Here is a 23371-nt window from a genome sequence, read left to right on the forward strand (position 1 = left end):
CAAAAATGTAGCCATACACTTTTATCTCATAAAACTAATGGAGAAAGTTCTCCACTAAGATAAGAAAGAAGACGACACAGGAATGAGGCAAAGAGAATCTGCAGAACAATGGTGAAAGGAGATTTCAGGATTAAATTAGGAATCTCTTTTGTATTACGTACAAAGAACCAATTCCAATTGCAGCAGGCGGGACGGCAGTGACAGTGCAGGAATTCCACACCCGCTGCGGGGTTTGTGGACCCGACTGAAGAGTGGGAGGGAGCACTGTTCACCTGACACACCCCAGCGCGCCCAGCTGCAGCCTAGGGCTGCGGAGGCGGTGGCCAGAAGCGCTTCAGCCCGCTGAGCTCAGGATGACTGGGGCTGCAGGACGACGTCCCGCCGAACCACCTGCGCACGCGCATTTCCCCCTTCGCCGGCCGGCGGCCTGCTGCGCACGCGCAGCTCGCCGTCTCTCGCTCCGTCAGTCCCTGCAGTGCCTGGGCCCCACCCCCGAGGCCCCGCCCCGCTGCCGTGCGCCGAACGCTGCATATCCGGGTTCTCGCCTCCGCCTCCGCCGCCGCCGCCGCCGCCGTCGCCGCCTCCGCTGCCGCCTCCGCCTGGCTCATTCAGCTTTGCTGGGACCGGTGTGTTCCCGACTAAGATGGCGGCTGTGGGGCGAGTCGGCTCTTTCGGTTCCTCTACGGCGGGATTAACCTCGACTTACACGGGCGGTCCCTTGGCCAACGAGCTAACCTCGGGCAACGGCGGCGCCGCGGCAGGGGACGACGAGGACGGGCAGAACCTTTGGTAAGGACCGCACCCTTCCCCGGTCCCCGCCGGCACCCCCGGGCCGGGGACGCCCCGGGGTCGCGTGCCCGCCGGAGCTCGGCGCCCTGCCCAGGCCGCCGCGTTCTCGGCCGCCCCCGCCCGGGCGCGCGAGGCCGGTGCCGTTCCTCCCGCGCTGGGCTCCAGCCTGAGCGTGCGCCTTGTTCCCCGCCAGGTCCTGCATCCTCAGCGAGGTCTCCACCCGCTCGCGCTCCAAGCTCCCCGCGGGGAAGAACGTGCTGCTGCTGGGTAAGTGCTCCCACCTGCTCCCCCCTGCGCGGCCCCCCAGCGTGGCCTGGGTCTGTGTCCGCCCGCCGCTCTCTGGCTCGCTTTGTGCGGACAGCCGGGGCTGGCCCCGCCCCGCCGCCCGACCTGTGGCTGACAGCTGGGGGAGAAGGAGAACAGGGACCCCTGCCCCGGGACCTGCAGGGACCCGCCCTCCCCTGAAAGTTTCTCCTCCCCTGGGTGTCTGGGGTTGGCCCTGACAGATTCCTCCGGTAAGGACAATGCGATAGCCCCATCTGAGAGATTCTAGTGGCTTGGGGTTTACCTAGAAAATAAGGACGTTTTTTCTTTCATGACAAAAATTGGTAGCAGGAGGCTCTTCGCGACAGCTCCAGTGCAAATGGCATGCCATCAATATTTAATAGCTGGCTCTTTGTATAATTTACAGAAGCTAGAAATGAGGCCTGTTGTAGTCGTGATAAATGTAATTATTTGATTCAGCTTTTACGGGTACAGTGGGCTCGTGTTGCAGCTGTCTTTTTCACTGTCACTTATAATTCTGAAATTTGTAAAGTGCAGTAAACGTTTACCTTTCGTTCAGTCCCTTCGGCCTGATGGGTGTAATAATGAGAAATGGTCTAACGTCTCAAATCTCCTGATCTATATTATATTCCCTCTGCTCTCTGGAAGTTATGTATTTTGTTTCTTTACTGTCTCTGGGGGTGGACGTGGAGAACAATTCACAGGTTCACATATTTGCAGGCTTAGCTCCAAAGTAACTTAGAATTTCTTTCATATTCTTTAGATGTGAAAATTTGAAGTTTGGCTTATAGGATGATCGTTGAATTTTAAAACTTTGGTTTTGATGTCTCAAGACTTTTTAATGTTCATTTAAAAACAGGAGGGGAAACAAAGAAGTCAAATGATACGTCAGGGTCCGCTTTTAATGGGAATGTTTAGATAGAAACAAATCATTTTTCATGAACTCTTGACAGTCTACAGTATATGATTCTTGGCCTTATTTAAAGTTACTGGAGCTAGTTGAAAAATTAGTGTTACCTTTTTTTTTTTAAAATATATATCACTTTATTTATTTTCATTTTTGGCTGTGTTGGGTCTTCGGTGCTGCGCTCTGGCTTTCTCTAGTACCGGCTAGCGTGGGCTTCTCATTGCGGTGGCTTCTCTTGGGCTCTAGGCGTGTGGGCCTCAGTAGTTGTGGCACGTGGGCTCAGTAGTTGTGACACACGGGCTTAGTTGCTCCACGGCATGTGGGATCTTCCCGGACCAGGGCTCGAACCCGGGTCCCCTGCATTGGCAGGCGGATCCTTTACCATTGTGCCACCAGGGAAGTCCCTAGCTTTGTTTTTAATGTGATTGAAAGTACCTACTGCGGATTCACCTGGGTTCATTCATGACCCTATCACATACTAGTCCTATGATCTTAAGCAAGTTCTTTGACTTATATGACCCTCAATTTCTTCTTCCTTAAAATGGATGTTACAGAAATAATAATGCTACTTCCTAGTGTTACGGGGAGAACTGAATGAGGTAATGTTTATGAAGTGATAACAGCACAGTGACTTTTTGTGATGAGTCTCTTAACTGGATTAGAAAATATTTTATCAGAACTCTTTAAAAATTGAGTTAGTGCCTACATAACTGATATTTATAGGGCAGATATAGGTTAGGATCCAAGAGCCAAAAAAAATTCAGAAAATGTTTTCAGATTACTAGTTTAAACAAATTACTATTAAGTGCTAAACTAAAATGGACCTAACACAAAGTGACCTCGTTGAAGTGGGTTATATTTCAAATACTCTAAGTTAAATAAGACTTCTTTTCAAATACTGCCATTGTAGGGCTTCCCTGGTGGCGTAGTGGTTGAGAGGCCGCCTGCCCATGCAGGGGACACGGGTTCATGCCCCGGTCCGGGAAGATCCCACATGCCGCGGAGCGGCTGGGCCTGTGAGCTATGGCCGCTGAGCCTGCGCGTCAGGAGCCTGTGCTCCGCAACGGGAGAGGCCACAACAGTGAGAGGCCCGCATACCGCAAAAAAAACCAAAAAAAAAAAAATCAAATACTGCCATTGTAAAGATAAGATTCCTGAATTTTGTTTTCATTTTATAAGTTCCTCCCAATTATTCCTGTGCATTAGATGTTAGTTACATGGTTCTGTTTTTAGTGAAACAAAAGTGACAGTTTTGTTCATTTCTTTTTTTTTTTTTTAAATAGATGTTCATTTCTTAACTTTCCTAATTTGCACTGAGGTTGCACCATGCTTTTTTTTTTTGCCGTACGCGGGCCTCTCACTGTTGTGGCTTCTCCTGTTGCGGAGCACAGGCTCCGGACGCGCAGGCTCAGCGGCCATGGCTCACGGGCCCAGCCGCTCCGCGGCATGTGGGATCTTCCCAGACCGGGGCACGAACTCATGTCCCCTGCATCGGCAAGCGGACTCTCAACCATCGCGCCACCAGGGAAGCCCTAAATTTCCTTTTATATAAGCTTTTTTTTTTTTTTAATTTATTTTATTTTTTGGCCACACCATGCGGCACGCAGGATCTTAATTTCCCAACCGGGGATCAGACGTGTGCCCCTTGCAGTGGAAGTGCAGAGTCTTAACCACTGGGCCACCAGGGAAGTCCCTTATATGAGCTTAATAGTTCATAAAGCTCCACCTAGTATCAAGTTATACAAGCTTAAAATTAAAAAAATTTTTTGAGTACTGTTACTATTGGGATTTTCATCAAAGTCCTTTTCAGCTTTGGAAAAAGCTGATAACAGATTTTTATACTGATTACATACATAGGGTTAATTTTCTAGAATACCTCTAAAGATTTCTTAAAGACATTTTACCATCACCTATTACGGCCGCATTCAGTTTATGCTGGTAGAGGGGAGAAATAGAGAAATAGGGATTGTGGTTTTCTTTGTTACGAGTTTGAAGGTGCTAGGCAGGAGGATGCTTGGCCCTAACATGTCTTTCATGAATTACGGTGATCTCTGGAGTCTCATATTTAAAAAACCAAATCTGAGACTATAACAAGGTTTTACATTTCCAACAACTGTATAGAATAGGAACATTGATCAAGGCTTAAGTACCCCAAACACAAATTGCAGTTTAACTTTACCTTGCTACACGGCCTCCCTTCCCACTGCCTGTGGGTGAAAGGGGTCAGAACTAGCAATGTGTGCATGTGTGTTAGCCATCCTCAAAGCATTTTCATACGAATCTTAGTTTGCCTCCTCTGTCCCCCTTTCCCCATCCCCCCCAAAACCTGGGAGATAGATGTTAACACCAATTATAGATGAGGTACTGAATCTTGGAGACCTGTTCAGTGAGTTTTCCGAGGTCACACAGCTGTAAAGACCCTGCCTTCTGTGACTCTGGCCTGGTTTTCCAACTTGATAGAAGTCCCTTCGAGGGAGGAAGTGCCACGTACTCTTCCTACTGCATCACTTTTTTTAAAAGGCCATCTTTGAGTAAAAATACTAATGATTATTTTAAAGTAAAATCCAAATATTTGTTGGATTCTAGGATGTAGCTTAATGAGGGACACGTCCGTTGCCATGGCATTTGTGTTGAAGCAGTCATTTACTCTACCCGGGCCTGACCCCTAGTGAAACCCAGAAACACTATGGCATTAGCATTTAACCATTGTTTCATGAAAGATTTTGCTAATGAACTTGTTTGTTCGTAATATTAAAAGGAAAATCTTTTTTTTTTTGATATTTATTTATTCATTTGGCTGCATTGGGTCTTAGTTGTGGCACGTAGGGGTCTTTCGCTGTGGCGCGAGGGCTTGTGGGCTCTGGAGCACGCGGGCTCAGTAGTTGTGGTGCGCTGGCTTAGTTGCCCCACTGCATGTGGGATCTTAGTTCTGACCAGGGATCAAACCTGTGTCCCCTGCATTGGAAGGTGGATTCGTAACCACTGGACCACCAGGGAAGTCCCTAAAAGGCAAAATTTCTTGTGCATGTATTTTAAGTAGGATTTAACTTATAAATGGACCTTTTAAGAACTGTTTTTCCTCTTTACCCTTTATATTTAATCAAACTTTACTACAGTGATGGCAATTACATGTATTTCAATAGCTGTTTTTGAGGGCACTTTCTCCATACCTTGGTTACTTAACCATGTTTTGATAAGAAAACTACCTAAGGAAAATAACAACAACGATACTTAAAATTTATAGAGCACTTACCTGTACCAGCCACATAAGGATTGTTTACATACCGTGATTATCCCCTTAAAGATCAGGAAACAAACACAGAGCTGTTAAGTAAATTGCTGTGAGGTTACATAGCCAGAAAGGGGCAACATCAAGATTCTGAATTGTGCGGCCTGGCTCCACTGGACTGTCTCTGCAGGAAGAGAGCTTTCTTTGTAGGAAAAGCAAAAAGATGTCTAGCAGTTATTAAGGAATTTTATCTGATTCTCTGTGATGTAATCTGTCTCACTGCAAAAAAATCTCACTGATAAAAGATTAATTGAATTCATTGTCGGTGAAGATACATATGTAGCCCTGGACCCCAGCACAGTGCCTGGCTTACAGATAAGACATCAGTATAACTTCCTGATTTAAGGCCAGCATGAATTAATGAAAACTAGTTGGTCCTTCCGGTAAATCATGTAAGCCTCATTTTTCTCATCTGTAAATTAAGATATTTGGATTTAGTCATCTCTTAAGTCTTATCTCTTCTGACATTCTGTAATTATTTCTAATTGTAAAGCTTGTGAGTTGTATATTTTTAAAGAAATGTTTTGAGAACATATTGCAACTGGATTTAAATTAGTAAAGTGTTTCTTTGTATGTGTGGGCTGTTTGATTCCACTCAGGGAAGAAATCTCGAGTCTGCATTTTTCCCCGAAGGTGATAATTCAGGATAGTGTGCAGCCAAAAAAACCCCCACAAAATACTGAGCATCATCAGGAGTAAAACTGGTTTCTATTATGTTTGAATTATTGCAAGTAGGAAACCTCAAGATATACACTGGACTAGAGATCTGTTAAGAGAAGTAACTTGTCAAGTAAGTGAATGGTTTTCTGTGTGAGGACTTACTCTAAAAATAATGAGATTGTTCAGTCAGAAACTTAATTTTGGGAGAAGTTGGGATTAAAGATCCCCAAGGTTATATGACTTGTGGGAAACACAGATTTTTATCAGTTGATGCTGTTTTCTGGCATGATTGGTTATGGGCATGTGATGCAAGGAATAGTGTTACCACATATATGATACTGGACTGGTAATTTTCAAAGGATTAAGGAAACTATTGCCTGTTATGTGTCACTACTGCTAAAAAATGTTTTTGAGAGTCCAGTGGCATATTGGTATTTTATGATGGTCAGCAATCTATTAAGGCCACATAGTAAATAATCCAGGCTCAGTGAGCCATAACGGTCTCTGTTGTAACTACTCAACTCTGCCCTTGTAGCCCCCAAAGAGCCATAGATAATCCATAAGTGGATGGGTGTGGCAGTATTTAGTAAAATTTTATTTGCAAAAACAGGCAGCAGACCAGATTTAGCCTGTGGGCTCTTTGTAGACCCTTGCTTTAGGCTATTACGGGCATCAATTTTATCAGTAAGCACAGGTGCCAGTTAATAGAGGTTTCTGGTTAATGGAATATGATGTTTGGCCCCTAATAGGTGCTCAGTAAATAAACATTGGGTGATTGATGACCAGCTTTTACTTTATTCCAGCTAGAGGTATAGTTTCAATGCAGGTTTAAGAAATGTCAAGAGTGGTTCATATATTTCCCCTTAGTGCTGCTGTCAAAAACAGAAAACAGAGCTGGAAGAACTACAGATGTCGGCCAATACAGTGGTAAGTCAGCTGGTGTGAAGTCCATGTGAGAGAAGGTCAGCAAAAGTACTTTGAAAATGCAAAACACACAGGAGCTTTGAGTTAGGAAAAAGAAAAGACCCAAGTTCAGCATGGGACTGTTACTATTGAGTGACCATGGACTAACATTTTGGGGCCTTATTTGTAAAGTCAGGGCAGTGGCTGTTACACTGCACAGGTAACCTCTTTATTTATTTGTTCATCAAGCATTTATTAGAACGTGCTGTGCATAAAATGCTCTGCTGGGTCATCTGGAGGAAACGGGGCTCACTAGGTCCCTGCCCTCCAGGAGCTTATAACCTTCTGTGGGGAAAGACTCAAAGTATATAGTAAAAAAAATCAAATGTCAGTCTGAAATGATTGCTAAATAGCTTATATAAGTTATTATGGAAAAGGTGGTATCTGAGTAAAATTTTGCTAAGTAGGGTGGGGAGGAGGACACTGCAGGACTAAGGGAACGTGTTGCTGTAGCTAAAAACCTGGTGAAAAGGCCTGGGGCGCTCAGGTGTGGAAGAGTCCTTAACTAGAGGCCCCCAGGTGTGGGAGTCAGCCCTTCCTACCATTCGAAGCTGTGGGATTGTGGGGCAAATTACAGCCTCCTAACTGAGATTCTTTCATAGTTCCTGGGATTAAAAGAACTGAAAGAAATTATGTGTAACATACCTTCCTCTTAAAATTAGTGTTCACTATTTTAAATTATAAAAGTAATACGTGTTTCTTGCCAGAGAGAGAGAGAAAAAAATTTATGAGAATAGGAATGTTCATTTTTTCTATGTGTATATTTGTTTTTTTAACAAAATAGGCTCATACCTTGTGTTTTGAAGTCAGATTTTTTTTCTTTATGTATCAGAGGGGTTTTTTTGTGTGGCAGTAGATATGGATTTCTTCCCTTTTAATGACTGAATAAAATATATGGTTCTATCATAATTATAAGATTGGTAAGCAGATTATTATTGTTATACCCCGTTTTCCACTTGCCAGATATTATCTTTGGGATAAATTCTTTTAAGTTGAATTGCTGGGTCAAAAGTATATATATTTTAAGTCTTTTTGTATATTACTAAACAGTATTTTTGGAAAGCTGTACCATTCTACATTCCTACCATCAGTATGTGAAAGTACTTGTTTGTCTAGCACTATTGCTGACACCAAGGATTATTCATTTTAATCTTTGCCTATCTAGTAGGTAGGTTAAAAATTGGCATGTTAATTTAAAGGCAGTTTTATTGTACAATATATATCATGTTTGTTAATTAAGAACTATTGCATTAGTGTGACTTTGACCTTCTGGAGCCTAGGAACTGTTAATAACCATTGGATCAGCACTTGTTGGCTTTGGTGAATGTTTATTGAATTAAACTCTGGTTTTCAGATCATGTCTAGTCAGGCTGCAAGAGTGAGAGAAATGATTTTAATGTGATGTGGATTACTGAATGATATTCAAAGGTGGGGAACTGATGGGGTGGGAGTATCATATATTATGCTTGTTACTTGAGTGTTGCTAGGTGCTTTACTGTGTAGCATGTTCACTGTTTTGGAAAAGAAGCTGTGAACCCCAGGTTACACAGCTGAGCTAGGATCCTGAGCTAGGATTCAGGGTTGGGTTTGTCTAACTTTCCACTGTATGTGCACTCCTTGACATATTGGAGGGAGGTAGTCTTGAGTCACCGGGTGCAGATGCTACAGCTGGTTAAGTTTCTCCCTGCTCTTGCCGGCTGAGGAAAGGGAGGACATGCTCTTTGTGAGATGGACAGCAGATCAAAACCCCCCACCCCATCTGGGTCATCAGATAATTTATGGAAGGCCATGCAGAGGGTCCAAGCCCAAAAGTACCTCCAGTGATGACTCCTCATGGCTCTTGTCACCAGAGCTTTCAGGTAAAATAGGATGATATATTTTATATCATACAAAGCCAAGTCAAAAATGTTAATTTTACAATGTTGGTATCTTACTTGGGTAAAGAAGGAATATGGCAGGTTAGAATTCTCTCTGTCATGATGCTGTGGACTGTAAAGTTTCCTGCAGAAGTGTGGAAGTGTGAATCAAAGGCCTGCATAGAAAGCAGGCATCAGGCACAAACCTGTGCCGAGCAGGAAGAGTACAGTGCTTCAGCTTTCCACAGTAGCAGGAAAGGAAACTGGAGGAAAGGGAGGCAGAGTGCTGCTTGATTTTACCTTTTGTCATCCCTGTCTGTCTTGAGCTGTGGGGGAGAAGACTGGGAGCTGCTCCTGATCAGTGACAGTGATAATAGTGTGGAGGAGCGTTGCTGGATTTAAATCCTGACCGACCCTTCTTTAGCAAATTGCTTAATCTTTCAGATTATACTGTTTGCCTTTTAGGATTATCCTGAGGATTGTATGAGGTAATGTTTGTAAAACACTTCAAACAGTGGCATACATGGGAAGTGTTCAAGATAGCTGTTGCTAACGTATTGTGTGTACTTAGTGTTCTGACTGCTCATTTTCATGATTCATGTTTTTATGTTATCTTTTTAAAACACTGTTGAGGTCTTATAAAAAATTTTTTTCTAGTGTATCACTGATCAAGGAGGTATGAATTGTAATAAATAGTCAAAGAATTTTAAATCCATCACTTCAGAGATTTGTCTGGATTTACCTCCCCCTCTGTTTAGAAGACAGGGAGCAAATGGAAATACCTGACTTGTCCAGGTTCACACATCTTATGGTGACAGTGTTATAGTTGGAAATCACATCTCCTAGATCTTCACATATTTAATTCATTAATTAAATTATCATTATAAAGTTTATGGACAGTACATTGTATTGTTGAATTAGATCTTTTGAGGACGTAAAACAATATCATGAGCACACCTTTACCTCTATACTGTTTTGGTGACTTTGTGTGGAGTTTTTCTTTTGTAATCAATTTGGTTTTCAAATTTGAGCTGAGAAGTGAGAGTTGATGGCTGTTACTGCTTTGTGGTAAAACCGAAGTTCTTTTAAGTGCTTGGATCCTCTACTTGGTTCACTCACAGAGAGTGACTTATTTGAATAGAGTTCAGACAAGTAATTTGAAATACAGGCTTATTTGCTATGGAGAATTTCATTGTAATTGGATCAGCAAATCTTTTCTCCTTTTGGTCCATCTACTAGGACAGGGTTTGGCCTATAGACTGTTTTAGTATGGCCAGCAAGCTAAGAATGGGGTTCGTTTGTTTTTTACATTTTTAAAGAGTTGGAGGGGGGGAACTAAAGATAAATATGTGACAGAGACCTTATGTGACCTGCAAAGCCTACAATATTGCTGTCTAGTCCCTTACAGAAAAAGTTGCCCAGTGCCTGGATGAGGACATGAAAATAACTTTATTATAATAGAATTTGATCTAATGAGAAGTTACGTTTTTAAAAAATTTTTATTTTATGTTGGGGTATAGTTGATTAACAATGTTGTGTTAGTCTCAGGTGTACAGCAAAATGAATCAGTTATGCATATACATGTATCTATTCTTTTCCAAATACTTTTCCCATTTAGGTTATTATAGAATATTGAGCAGAGTTCCCTGTGCTGTACAGTAGGTCCTTGTTGGTTATTTTAAAAATAGTTGTGGGGCTTCCCTGGTGGCGCAGTGGTTGAGAGTCCGCTTGCCGATGCAGGGGACACGGGTTCGTGCCCCGGTCCGGGAGGGTCCCACGTGCCCCGGAGCGGCTGGGCCCGTGAGCCATGGCCGCTGAGCCTGCGCGTCAGGAGCCTGTGCCCCGCGACGGGAGAGGCCACAGCAGGGAGAGGCACGCGTACCGCAAAAAAAAAAAAAAAAAAATAGTTGTGTGTACATGTCAATCCCAAACTCCCAATTTATCTCCACCACCACCACCCCCCCACCACCGCCTGCCTTTCCCCTTTGGTAACCATAAGTTTGTTTCATTCTGTGAGTCTGTTTCTGTTTTGTAAATAAGTTCATTTGTATCATTTTTTAAAATTTATTTATTTATTTATGGCTGCATTGGGTCTTCGTTGCTGCGCGTAGGCTCTCTCTAGTTGTGGCGAGCAGGGGCCACTCTTCTTTGCGGTGTGCGGTCTTCTCATTGTAGTGGCTTCTCTTGTTGTGGAGCACGGGCTGTAGGTGTGCGGGCTTCAGTAGTTGTGGCTCGCGGGCTCTAGAGCACAGGCTCAGTAGTTGTAGCGCGTGGGCTTAGTTGCTCTGCAGCATGTGGGATCTTCCTGGACCAGGGCTCAAACCTGTGTCCCCTGCATTGGCAGGCAGATTCTTAACCACTGCGCCACCAGGGAAGCCCCACTGTATCATTTTTATAGATTCCACATATAAGTGGTATCATATGATATTTGTCTTTATCTGTTTGACTTACTTCACTTAGTATGATCATCTCCAGCTCCGTCCATGTAGCTGCAAATGGCACTATTTCATTCTTTTTAATGGCTGAGTAATATTCCATTGTATGTATGTACTACATCCTTTTTATCCATTCCTCTGTTGATGGACATTGAGGTTGCTTCCATGTCCTGGGTATTGTAAACAGCGCTGCAGTGAACACTGGGGTGCATGTATCCTTTTGAACCTTGGTCTTCTCTGGATATATACCCAGGAGGGATTTTTGGATCATATGGTAGCTCTATTCTTAGTTTTTTAAGGGACCTCCATACTGTTCTCCATAGTGACTCTACCAATTTATATTCCCACCAACGTAGGAGGGTTCCCTTTTCTGCACACCCTCGCCAGCATTTATTGTTTGTAGACTTTTTTTTTTTTTTTTTTTTTTTTATGCGTTACGCGGGCCTCTCACTGTCGTGGCCTCTCCCGTTGCGGAGGACAGGCTCCGGACGCGCAGGCTCAGCGGCCATGGCTCACGGGCCCAGCCGCTCCGCGGCACGTGGGATCCTCCCAGACCGGGGCACGAACCCGCGCCCCCTGCATCGGCAGGCGGACTCTCAACCACTGCGCCACCAGGGAAGCCCCTGTTTGTAGACTTTTTGATGATGGCCATTCTGAGTGGTGTAAAGTGATATCTCATTGCATTTTTTTCCCCCTTTGGCTGCATTGGGTCTTCGTTGCTGCGTGTGGGCTTTTTTTTTTTTTTTTTTTTTTGCTGCGCGTGGGCTTTACTCTAGTTGTGGCGAGCGGGGGCTACGCTTCGTTGCAGTGCGCGGGCTTCTCGTTGTGGTGGCTTTTCTTATTGCAGAGCACAGGTTCTAGGTGTGCGGGCTTCAGTAGTTGTGGCTCATAGGCTCCAGAGCACAGGCTCAGTAGTTGTGGCACACGGGCTTAGTTGCTCCACGGCATGTGGGATCTTCCTGGACCGGGGCACGAACCCGTGTCCCCTGCATTGGCAGGCGGACTCTCAACCACTGCACCACCAGGGAAGCCCCTTGCTGGGTATTCTTGGTTGTAGGTTCTTCCCTTTCGTCACTTTCAATATATTATGCCACCCCCTTCTGGCCTGTGGAGTTTCTGCTGAGAAATCAGCTGATAACCTTATGGGAATTGCCTTGTATATTATTTATTACTTTTAATATTTTTTCTTTGTCTTTAATTTTTGTCAGTTTGATTGCTATGTGTCTCAGCATGTTCCACCTTGGGTTTATCCTGCCTGGGACTCTCTGTGCTTCATGGACTTGGGTGACTGTTTCCTTTCTTTCCCATGTTAGGAAATTTTTCAGCTATTATCTCTTCAGATATTTTCTCAGGTCCTTTCTCTCTCTTTTCTCCTTCTGGGACCCCTATAATGTGAATGTTGGTGTGTTTAGTGTTGTCCCAGAGGTCTCTTAGACTGTCTTCATTTTTTTTCATTCTTTTTTTCTTTATTCTGTTCTGCGGCAGTGATTTCCACCATTCTGTCTTCTTATTTGTTCTTCTGTCTCATTTATTCTACTGTTTCTTTCTAGTGTGTTTTTTATTTCAGTTATTTATCGTTTATTTCTGTTTGTTCGTTAGTTCTTCTAGGTCTTTGTTAAACATTTCTTGTATCTTCTCGATCTGTCCCTCCATTCTTTTTCCAAGATCTCGGCTCATCTTTACTATTATTACTCTGAATTTTTTTTCAGGTAGATGGCCTATCTCCACTTCACTTAGTTCTTTTGGGGTGTTATCTTGTTCCTTCATCTGGAACATTTCCTTCTGCCACCTCATTTTCTCTACCATACTGTGATTGTGGTTTCCATTCTGCAGTCTGCAAGGCTGTAGTTCTTCTTGCTTCTGCTGTCTGCCCCCTGGTGGATGAAGCTGTCTAAGAGGCTTGTGGAGGCTTCCTGGTCAGAGGGACTGGCTGCTGCCCTGGTGGGTGGAGGTGGGTGTTGTCCGTCTGGTGTGCAGGGTGTGTCAGGGAGTGTGTTTAGTGCAGAGCTGTGTGCTCAGGAAAACTTTAAGTATTAGTCTGTCTGCTGATGGGTGGGGCTGCGTTCCCACCCTGTTGGTTGTTTGGCCTGAAGCATCCCAACACTGGAGCCTACAGGCTGTTGGGAGGGGCCATGTCTTGGTGAGAAAATGGCCGCCTCCAGGAGGGCTCACGCCCCTGAGTACTCCCCAGAACTACTGCTGCCAGTGTCTTTGTCCCCGCAATGAGCCACAGCTGCCCCCCACCTCTGCAGGAAACCCTGTAATACCAGCAGGTAGGTCTGGTCCAGGTTCTTATGAGGCTACTGCTCTTTTCCCTGGGTCCTGATGTGCATGAAACCTTGTGTGCGCCCTCCAAGAGTGGAGTTTCTGTTTCCCCCAGTCCTGTGGAATTGCTGCAATCAAACCCTGATGGCCTTCAAAGCCAGATTCTCTGGGAGCTTTTCCTCCCATTGCCAGACCTGCAGGCTGGGGAGCCTGATGTGGGGCTCAGAACTTTCACTCCTGTAGGAGAACTTCTGTGGTATAATTATTTTTCAGTTTGTGGGTTGCCCATCCGGTGGGTATGGGATTTGATTTTATCGTGATTGTGCCCCCTCTTACTGTCTCATTGTGACTTACTCTTTGGATGTAGGATATCTTTTTTGGTAGGTTCCAGAGTTTTTTTGTTGATGATTGTTCAGCAGTTAGTTGTGATTTTGGTGTTTTTGTAAGAAAAGGTGGGCTCACATTTTTCTACTCTGCCATCTTGTCTTGGAAGCTCTAGTTATGGTTTTTTTTTTGCTGTGCCCCATGGCTTGTGGGATCCTAGTTCCCCGACCAGGGATTGAACCTTGGCCATCAGCAGTGAAAGCATGGGATGCTAACTGCTGCACCACCAGGAAGTTCCCTGATTTGTTTTTAAAACACCTTTAAAATATGCCCTCTTTAAGAAAACCTAATATAGAAATGCACATTTAGATGAACTATTTAGAGAATAATTTTAACATCATCACTAAAGAGTGCTTTGTAGAAGGGCTTTCATCTTAGTCTGTTTAAACAGGAACTCTCTGCTTGTACAGGTATATGTTTACAGATCATTAACTGTTTGGCTGGCACGCTTAATGCTGGTGTGTCTGTTTCGCTGCCAGCTGAAGGCTGAGGAATTGAAGATAAAACTTTCTTAAAGTTCATAGATGTTACGTAGGTGCATTCTTTCAGCATTGTTTGAAGCCACACAGGCCTCATTGTCCTACTTGCCACTCTAAAGGTATATTAATTGGATAGAATGAAGTATGTATGTAATTTTTACTTTATTTTACTCATACTGTTAGGCTCTGTGTTGTGTTTTCCAAAAATGACTTGGAATTTAATGGCTTTTGTTTATTGAATGGTTAGGCCATTAAAGACGATTTTTAAATGTCCATCAATTCAAAACATAGGCATCCTGAATTTTAACATTTTTTGATCCTTCTAATTGTATAATAGAATAAAGAGAAGGTTCATGACAGACTTTTTAGTATCTTCAAACTTAGTTCAGCTTGGCTGTGGCAAGGCAGCTGAATACTGACAACTCGGTACAGCGACTAGAAAGTTTTCCTAAGTTTAGTGAAGGAGGTGTGTTTTATGATCTGTTATTGATGAGAGGGAGCCGCTTGAATTTTATAGGTATGAGTGATGAATTATTATAGTGGATTGTGGTAAAGGCCCAGGATAAGCAATGACAGATGAGGTATAGTTATGAAAACAGAGACTCCATGTGGTTGTGATTAAGAGATAAGAATGTTGGTAAAGGATCTTCTGTGTATAGGACAGGTGCTAGAGGGTGAATGAGTCCCCTCAAATTCATGTTAAAATTCTAACCCCCAATATGATGGCATTAGGAGGTGGGGTCTTTGGCAGATGATTAGGTCATGAAGGTGGAACCCTCATGAATGGGGTTAGGGCCCTTACAAAAGAGATTCCAGAGAGCTCTCTCACCCTTTCTGCCATGTGAGGACACAGTGAGAAAACTGTCCCTGACCCAGGAAGCCAGCCGTTACTAGACACCAAACCTGCCAGCACTTTGATCTTGGACTTCCCAGCCTCCAGAACTGTTAGAAATACATGTCTGTTGTTTAAAGCCACCCAGCCTATGGTGTTTTTGTTATAGCAGCCCAGAGAGACTAAGATACGGTTTCTGGTTTTGGCGAGCAAGCAAGCAAGTACCTGTTAAGAATGGGATAATTTCTTTCCTGTAAGCATCTTAAAAGCAAGGACTTTATATCTTGCTTACTGTTAAGATTACTTGCCCAGAAAATATTTGTTGAAAGAAGGGGACAGACGTGACACACTGAAGGAAACACACAAATAAGCTGACACACTACAGTGAAGTATATGAAGTGTGTGGTATGTTGTGGAAGTACGAAGGAGGGTGCTTAACCAGACTTCTGGAGTAAGAGAAAGCTTCTTAGAGGAGACTAAACTGAGACAGGAAGGATAAGGTAGGGTTCTCCCAGGTGCAGTGAGGGGAGGGGAAGAATGTTCTAGAAAGAAGTGAAAGCGTGTGTGAAGATTTAGAGTTGAGAGAGCAAGGCCTCTCTGCTGCACTGGAAGAGGTTGTGAGTGGCTGGAGCCTAGCGTGCAGGTGGTGGGACATGGTGAGAGATGGGCAGGAAAGGTGAGGGAGCCTTTGCAAGGGACATTGGCCTTTACAGTTTGCCCTTTACTGCGAGAACAGCAGGAAGACCCTTAGGGGTTTTTTTCTGACATTTTATGAAAATTCCCAACATATGGAAAAGTTGAAGGAATTTTACAGTTAATATTCATATACCCAAACCCAGATTCTTCCATTAACATTTAACTATTTTTGCCTTGTCATATGTGTCCCACCATGCAACTATGAAAAAAAATGCATTTCAAAGTAAATTGCAGATGTTGGTATATTTTCCTATGAATATCATTAACTAGAATCCCTTTCAGGGTCTTAAGAGGGAGAGTGGCATGATTCAGGAAGATCACTCAGCTGCAGGGTACGGAATGGATTAGAGCGTGGTATGAACTTGGTGAATGTTCACTTTTGAGTGGTATGTTTATATAGTGAGAGAAGAGAACTGGGAGGCCGATGGGTTAAGACAGAGAGAAAAAGCAGTCTAACAAGTAATGTGGTTGGAAGATGTGTATAACCCTAGAACAAGACTGTATCTTTGCAAATAACCTCAGATGAGATTTCTGGAAATAGTAGGTAACAAATGAGATTTTGTTTACAGAGTATGTCTTCATTGGCCTCTGTAGACCTTTCAGGAAATCTGTTTTCAGATGTCTGCATTTGAAGACAAATCATGTCAGAGTTCATTTAGGTGTAAAAAAAAAAAAAAAAAAAAGTGACAGCAACAGAAAATGGTCATTATAATTGAGGCTTAAGACTTATTTTAAAATGTGTAGAATATGAATGTTTAATTTTCAACCATCTGTAACTTCCAAATGTCATTAAAGTTGAAGACGGGAGAAATTTTGTTCCCAGAAAGACTTTGTTTCGGCAAGCAAAGTGCGTCTTCAAGCATCTTGAGAATCTTCTTTGTTAGGTTTAGAATATTCTTGAGAATAAGATATTCTTCTGTTTTTCTTCCCTCGTTATATTTTCTTCTGAGGACAAAGGGGAGTTGCACTCTTGAGAAGGTTGACTTGGATTCTCTTGGGAGGTTTGGATTACTGTCACCATGTTCCCACAGTCTTTGTGACTGTGGCCTGGCCTCAGTTTCCTCATCTCTAAGTAGAGAGGATGTCGTTAGAGCTCCTTATAACCTGTATGTGTTTATGAAATGTTCTTTATTCTCATTGTGAACACTTGTAATTTGTTACCAGAAATGAGAAATTTCAAATCACAGAATGGGAGGAAAAAATCTCTAACTACCATATTTACCGTATAAAAATCTCTAACTACCATATTTACCGTATTCCATTTATTTGGCAGTATACTCTTTTTTTCCAAATTTAATGTTGTAAAATTTTTCTTAAAATGGGTCCCCAAGGGCTTCCCTGCTGGTGCAGTGGTTGAGAGTCCGCCTGCCGATGCAGGGGACATGGGTTCGTGCCCCAGTCCGGGAAGATCCCACATGCCGTGGAGCGGCTGGGCCCGTGAGCCATGGCCGCTGAGCCTGCGCATCCGGAGCCTGTGCTCCGCAACAGGAGAGGCCACAACAGTGAGAGGCCCAAGTACCGCAAAAAAAAAAAAAAAGGGTCCCCAAGGTTTAAAATTCCAGGAGAGAAGAAATTAGTATAGTAAAACAAACTTCTTTCCCAATCCTTAGAGGTAGAATCAGGAGAATGGGAACATAACCATCCATCACTCAGAGGCTGCCCACAGAGAGGAATGCATTAAATCATTTTTCTTTTTCTTCTGAAAATAAGTGACCCCTGGAAGCAGGAGTGTCTTATTCTTTTGTCATAATACAAAAATAATAAGCAGTATGTTTAATAGTCTTCTAAAGATTTAATTATTGTTTATTTGTTGTATATTGGAAAGAGGGTGCTTTGGAGTTCAATTCATATGAATTCAGATTCTGGCCTTGTCATTTCCTACCTGTTTGAGACTTTGGATAAGATACTTTAACAATTCTGAGCCCCAGGTATCCTCAGATGGGAGGTAATCATCATTCCGCTAGCGTTGTGGTTGTGTTGGAATTACTGCTGGTTAAATGCATACGGTAGGCACTGTGTGTTTGCTGCTCCTGCTGCTTCCATAGAGATGGAAGCAGAAGCCAATGATGGTTCTGTTTGACTAGGCTGTGGGCAAAGGGAGGTAAACTAGAGTCCTTTAATTTTTCTTATATAGAAGCACATTGATGGACTTGAAATTTCATCCCTTTTCTGTCCTGACTTCTGAGGCTTTTGCATTAATGCACACTAAAGTTTAAAAACCCTCCCGGGACTTCCCTAGCAGTCCAGTGCTTAAGACTCCGTGCTGGGACTTCCCTGGTGGCACAGTGGTTAAGAACCCGCCTGCCAGTGCAGGGGACACCGGTTCTAGCCCTGGTCTGGAAAGATCCCACGTGCCGTGGAGCAGCTAAACCCGTGTGACACAGCTGCTGAGCCTGCACTCTAGAGCCCACGAGCCACAACTACTGAGCCCACATGCCACAACTACTGAAGCGTGTGCGCCTAGAACCCACGCTCCACAACAAGAGAAGCCCGTGCGCTGCAACGAAGAGTGGCCCCTGCTCGCCGCAACTAGAGAAAGCCCACGTGCAGCAACAAAGGACCAACGCAGCCAAAAATAAATAAAATTTATTAAAAAAAAAAAAAAAGACTCCGTGCTTCCACTGCAGGGGGCATGGATTTAACCCCTGATCGGGGAACTAAGATCCCGTATGCCACAGGGCACGGCCAAAAAAAAAAGAACCCTCCCTAAGTGGGTAAGGGGACAGAATTTGTATTTGTTCATTCAGGGATTTGTGAAACTTGTATTAATATCTTGGCATACTTTTTTGTTGTTTGAGACAGTCTATCAGTGGCTACTGTGTAGGAGGATTAGGAATATACTTTTCACTATGAAGAGTTAATAGGCACTGGAGATGCAGCAGTTATCAAAACACAAAAATGCCTGTTCCTCTGGAGTTTTGGGGGTAGGGAGTGACTAAGCAAAAGAAAGAAAAAGCCGTATTATGTTAGTAAGTTCAATGGAGAAAAACAAAAGCAGTAGGGGTGTTAGGAGGTTGTGATTTTATTGATTGATTGATTGAGGTTGTGATTTTAAATGAGGTGGTTAGGGACAACAGCCTACCTGAGGAAGTGATATTTGAGGGAAGTTATGAAGAAGCTTAGGTAACACATAGAAGAGTATGTTCTAAATAGAGGGAACAGTGGATAAGGGCCTTGCTGTGGGACTCTTTTATTAATAATTATGTAAGTGAATGTTTGGGGGGAAAATGCAAGATAATGATATTAATACTTCTGTGCATATTGAAATGTGAGTTATTTATGGGACATCCAAATAATGATGACCAGTAAGTAGTTCAGGAGAGACTGAGGCTGGAAAGAAGTCTGTGAGTCACCAGATTATAGGTGGTATTGAAGTCTTGTGTGGAGATTCCCCTAGAATTATATGTAGAGCGAGAAGAATAGAGGTCTGAAGAAGGAACCCTGGGAGACACAAATGTTGGGGGCGGGGGTGGAAGCTTGCAAGGAAGACTTAGGACCAACCACCTAAAGGTAAGTGGTAGAACAGGAGGGGTGGCGCGACTGTAGCTGTGGCAAGGGAGGGTCTTCTCTGCCCTCTGTGTTTCCCTTAACCTCTCTGCCAGCTCCCAGCCAAATCAGCCTTTGAGTTCAGCTGTTGCACCACACCACTAATACTTTAGTTAAGGCCTACCTCATTTCTTGCTAGGACTCCAGTAATTGTCTGTTATCTAGTCTCCTTACTCCCAAACCTACCCTTGTCAGTCACTCTTCCACACCTCTGTGATAGCAGTCTTCCTAAAATACCTAAATACTGCCAGTGACTCTTCAGGATAAAGCCTAACCATCTCAGCCTGGCATAGGATGCCCTTTGTGATCTGGCATTCCCTTTTTATTCTCACTTTCTGGCTCCTTTTCCCCCTTACATTCTGAATTTCATGCATTCAAATTATTTGTCCCTTCTAGAAGGACACTTCTTTGTCTCCAGGCCTCTGTATATGCTTTCACTTCCTGGAGTGACTAACTCTCTGTGGTTCATTAACACTACAAGATCTGGCTGAAGTGTTACTTTCTGCGCAAAGCCCTTTTTGACTTCCAAGCAAATCCAGGATCTTCCCTTTGCTCTGGTTTCCTGCTTGTTGCACATCTCTAGTGCAGTCCTAATGACAGTATCTTGAAATTGTCTTCTGTTTGTTTTCCCTCTCCAATTTATGAGCTCCTAGGACAGCAACTTTGACCTGTGGATCTTTGTAATCCTAGCGCTTGGCTTAGTGTAGTAAACGTCTAAGTGACATCTAAACGTCTGAGTTCTCAAAGTGTGGTCCTTGGACCAGCTGCATCAGCAACACCGGAAACTTGTTAGAAATGCAGATGCATGGGCCCCACCCCAGACTTACTGACTCAGAAAGCCAGGAGGTGAGGCCCAGCAGTGTGTTTTAACAAGCCCCCCAGGTTATCCTGATGCTTTTTTTTTTTTTTTTTGCGGTACGCAGGCCTCTCACTGTTGTGGCCTCTCTGGTTGCAGAGCACAGGCTCCAGACACGCAGGCTCAGTGGCCATGGCTCACAGGCCCAGCCGCTCCGCGGCATGTGGGATCTCCCCAGACTGGGGCACGAACCCATGTCCCCTGCATCAGCAGGCGGACTCTCAACCACTGCGCCACCAGGGAAGCCCTCCTGATGCATTTTTGAGAACCATTAGTGCAGTGAAATGAATGATGGTCAGCATTCACTGGGGAGGAGTTTCCACCACGGTGAAAAGCCCGTGCACCGCATCGAAGAGTAGCCCCCACTTGCCGCAACTAGAGAAAGCCCATGCGCAGCAACGAAGACCCAACGCAGCTTAAATGAATAAATAAAATGAATTTTTAAAAAAGTATTTATGTATTTTATTTTTCACTGGTTAACCTTATGATGTCCATTTTAAGCATGATCATAATGGAACTCATGTCATTATCATAGATATTCCTGTTTTCAACCCAGTCTGTGTTTTGATGGACCATTTTAATGGTTCACTGCAAAAATAGTACTGAAAAGTAAATACTCATTTAATGGCAAGTTCTTTATTGCTTAGTTAAGTCTATACTTATTGCTGTGAAATGTTGGAAATGGTTCAGAACCATTCTGACCAGTACAGTTGAAAATAGCACTGACTGCTCAGGGACACTTTCTTTTGAGTTTGGCATACATACCTACGTGGCCACTCTCTTCTCTGTTCCGTCTGCATCACTTGGCCTCAGCTTGGTACCAGAAGGTTGATAAACACCAATGCAGAGGTGGGTACTGCAATTTTCTGACAGCATTTAGATATAAAGATAGTTATTCAGAAGATCCAGGACATGTAGAATTTTTTAAGTGCTTAACATGAAAATGAAAATAACTTTTAAATTCTCAGAGAACTCATGAGTCTTCAGAAATAAGTCCTTAGATCCAAGAAACTCACCTTTATTAAGTACCAATAACACAATATTGCCAATAACAAAATAAGTCCATGAAATAGTAACATGTAGTATTTAAATAAATTCACAATATAAAAGAAACTCACCAAAACATTGACTAGCTAGCCTAGTTTTAAACTTTTAAAATTTGTGCCAAGTTTAAATCACATGATTTCTTGCTATTAATATTTTTTAAGTCTACATTTTATTTTTGTCTATTCTACATTCTCTGTGCCCTTGTTTTTGCCCAACTCGCTATCCCCAATCCTCACTCCTCTCCTTTGCGCATATTTCTTATGGCTTCATGGTTTTGGTGAGGCTACAGTCACAGTTCCCTGCCCAGGTCAGTTTTTATGTATTATCCTTCCTCCATGAGTGGCCCTTAGGTACGCACATAACCCCAGCTGGGCCAACTTTACCTGAGAGTCTTCAGACTGAAAACTGACAGAGAGAGTCTTTTGTTCCTTGTAGATTAAATGAGGATGGCATAAGAGTTGAGCCTCCTGAAAAATACCCATAGAGGAAGCCATTTGTAATAGGATAAAATGAGACTTAACAAGAGGAGCAGAGATACCAAGAGAGAGAATCCTGGAGGTGAAGTCTGCATCTTCACCTGTATAATTACCTAGTTATTTTCCATCAAATTACCCTTTTGGTTGAAGCTTGTTCCAGTTGGGTTTTCTCTTGGCACACTAGAAAGCATTCTTTAATAATCCATATTATAATTTTAAAGATTTGTCCTTTTTTACAGGTGAAGATGGAGCTGGAAAAACAAGCTTAATAAGAAAAATTCAGGGAATAGAGGAGTACAAGAAAGGAAGAGGATTGGAATATTTGTACTTAAATGTTCATGATGAAGACAGGGATGGTGAGTGTCGTTTATTTGTAATGTAAATTTACTGAAGTCTTTCCAAGTTGCACTGCTGTCCATATTAATATTAGCCTTTGACTTTTCTTAGTGTGTCATTTTTTACTAGGAGACCTACTGTGTCATGCCAGTCAGTAAATAGTTATGTTAGGGCATACTTTTATTGGTTTGAGATTGGGATTCATATAGTGGTATTTTTAAACGTCTTAAGGTATTGGTGTGCAGACTTTAGCTTTCTTGCTAACCTTGAAGAATCTCAAATTTTCAGTTCATTTTCCCTCCGATAGTGAAATAATAGTATCCTATGATTGTTTTGCCCTCTTTTTACCATCGTCTCATTTTTCGACATGAAAGTGGCATTTACTCCCCAGCTTTTCTTATCTGATCAGCCATTTTTTTCTTCTATAGATCACTTGCCTTCTCATTTTCGTATATAATATCTTGAATATGCATGGCTCTATCTGCTGATGGTAAGAATAGAAACATGTTATTCAGTCTGTGGTTTGGGATTGAGAAATATGAAGTAGAGGATGCTGATTTTCTGTGTTGGCAGTTAAATCATTTTCTTGAGTATTCATTAGGACTTTACTGAATTGGTAGATGTAACTCAAGTAGGTGAACCTTGCCAAAGGAGACATCTCCTGTGGAGATGCCTTAAAATACCAAGTAGTATCGTTAGTTGGATGATGAAATGACTTTATCCTGTTGCCTTGGTAACTTTCTTTTGTCTGTTGTAGATCAAACAAGATGTAATGTATGGATCTTGGATGGAGACCCGTATCACAAAGGCCTCCTTAAATTTTCACTGGATGCCATTTCTCTGAAGGACACTCTAGTTACGTTGGTTGTTGATATGTCAAAGCCTTGGACTGCTTTGGATTCTTTACAGAAATGGGCAAGTGTTGTTAGAGAACATATTGACAAATTGAAAATTCCTCCTGAAGAAATGAAAGAAATGGAACAAAAGTGTGAGTAGTCTAGAAAATAGATTTCAAAGACAAAATATCCTAGCTGACTATCAGAATTGTCAGGAACTTTTGACTTTGAATAAGGTTTAATGAAGGAAACTCAATGAGAGTACTGCTTTTGAAATTCAGTTTGAATGATGTGCTGTTTTAATATAGTTTTACATTGGAAACATACACATAACGGCAGACTCTTTAGTAGAGGCGCCTTTTCTTCTTCGCCAAAAGGCCGTATGTGTTCGTTTTGGAAAGCGGGTTTTCAGGATAAAAAAATCTGAATCTTTC

At 42.9% G+C, this 23371-nt stretch overlaps 1 protein-coding gene across 2 annotated transcripts in view; it reads left to right on the forward strand.

The window, feature by feature from the left end:
* The first annotated feature begins 643 nt into the window (after positions 1–643).
* DYNC1LI1 (dynein cytoplasmic 1 light intermediate chain 1) overlaps positions 644–23371 on the forward strand; it is a 43165-nt gene continuing 20437 nt past the window's right edge. The window contains exons 1-4 of one of the 2 annotated variants that reach the window (XM_065885103.1): positions 644–789; positions 983–1056; positions 22005–22121; positions 22859–23089. In XM_065885103.1, the coding sequence (XP_065741175.1) occupies positions 644–789; positions 983–1056; positions 22005–22121; positions 22859–23089 (568 nt within the window). The remainder of the gene's footprint in view (positions 790–982; positions 1057–22004; positions 22122–22858; positions 23090–23371) is intronic. The other variant, XM_065885104.1, reaches the window with a different exon arrangement.

Source organism: Phocoena phocoena, chromosome 10 (genome assembly GCF_963924675.1).
Source record: "Phocoena phocoena chromosome 10, mPhoPho1.1, whole genome shotgun sequence".
Taxonomy (NCBI): Eukaryota; Metazoa; Chordata; class Mammalia; order Artiodactyla; family Phocoenidae; genus Phocoena; species Phocoena phocoena.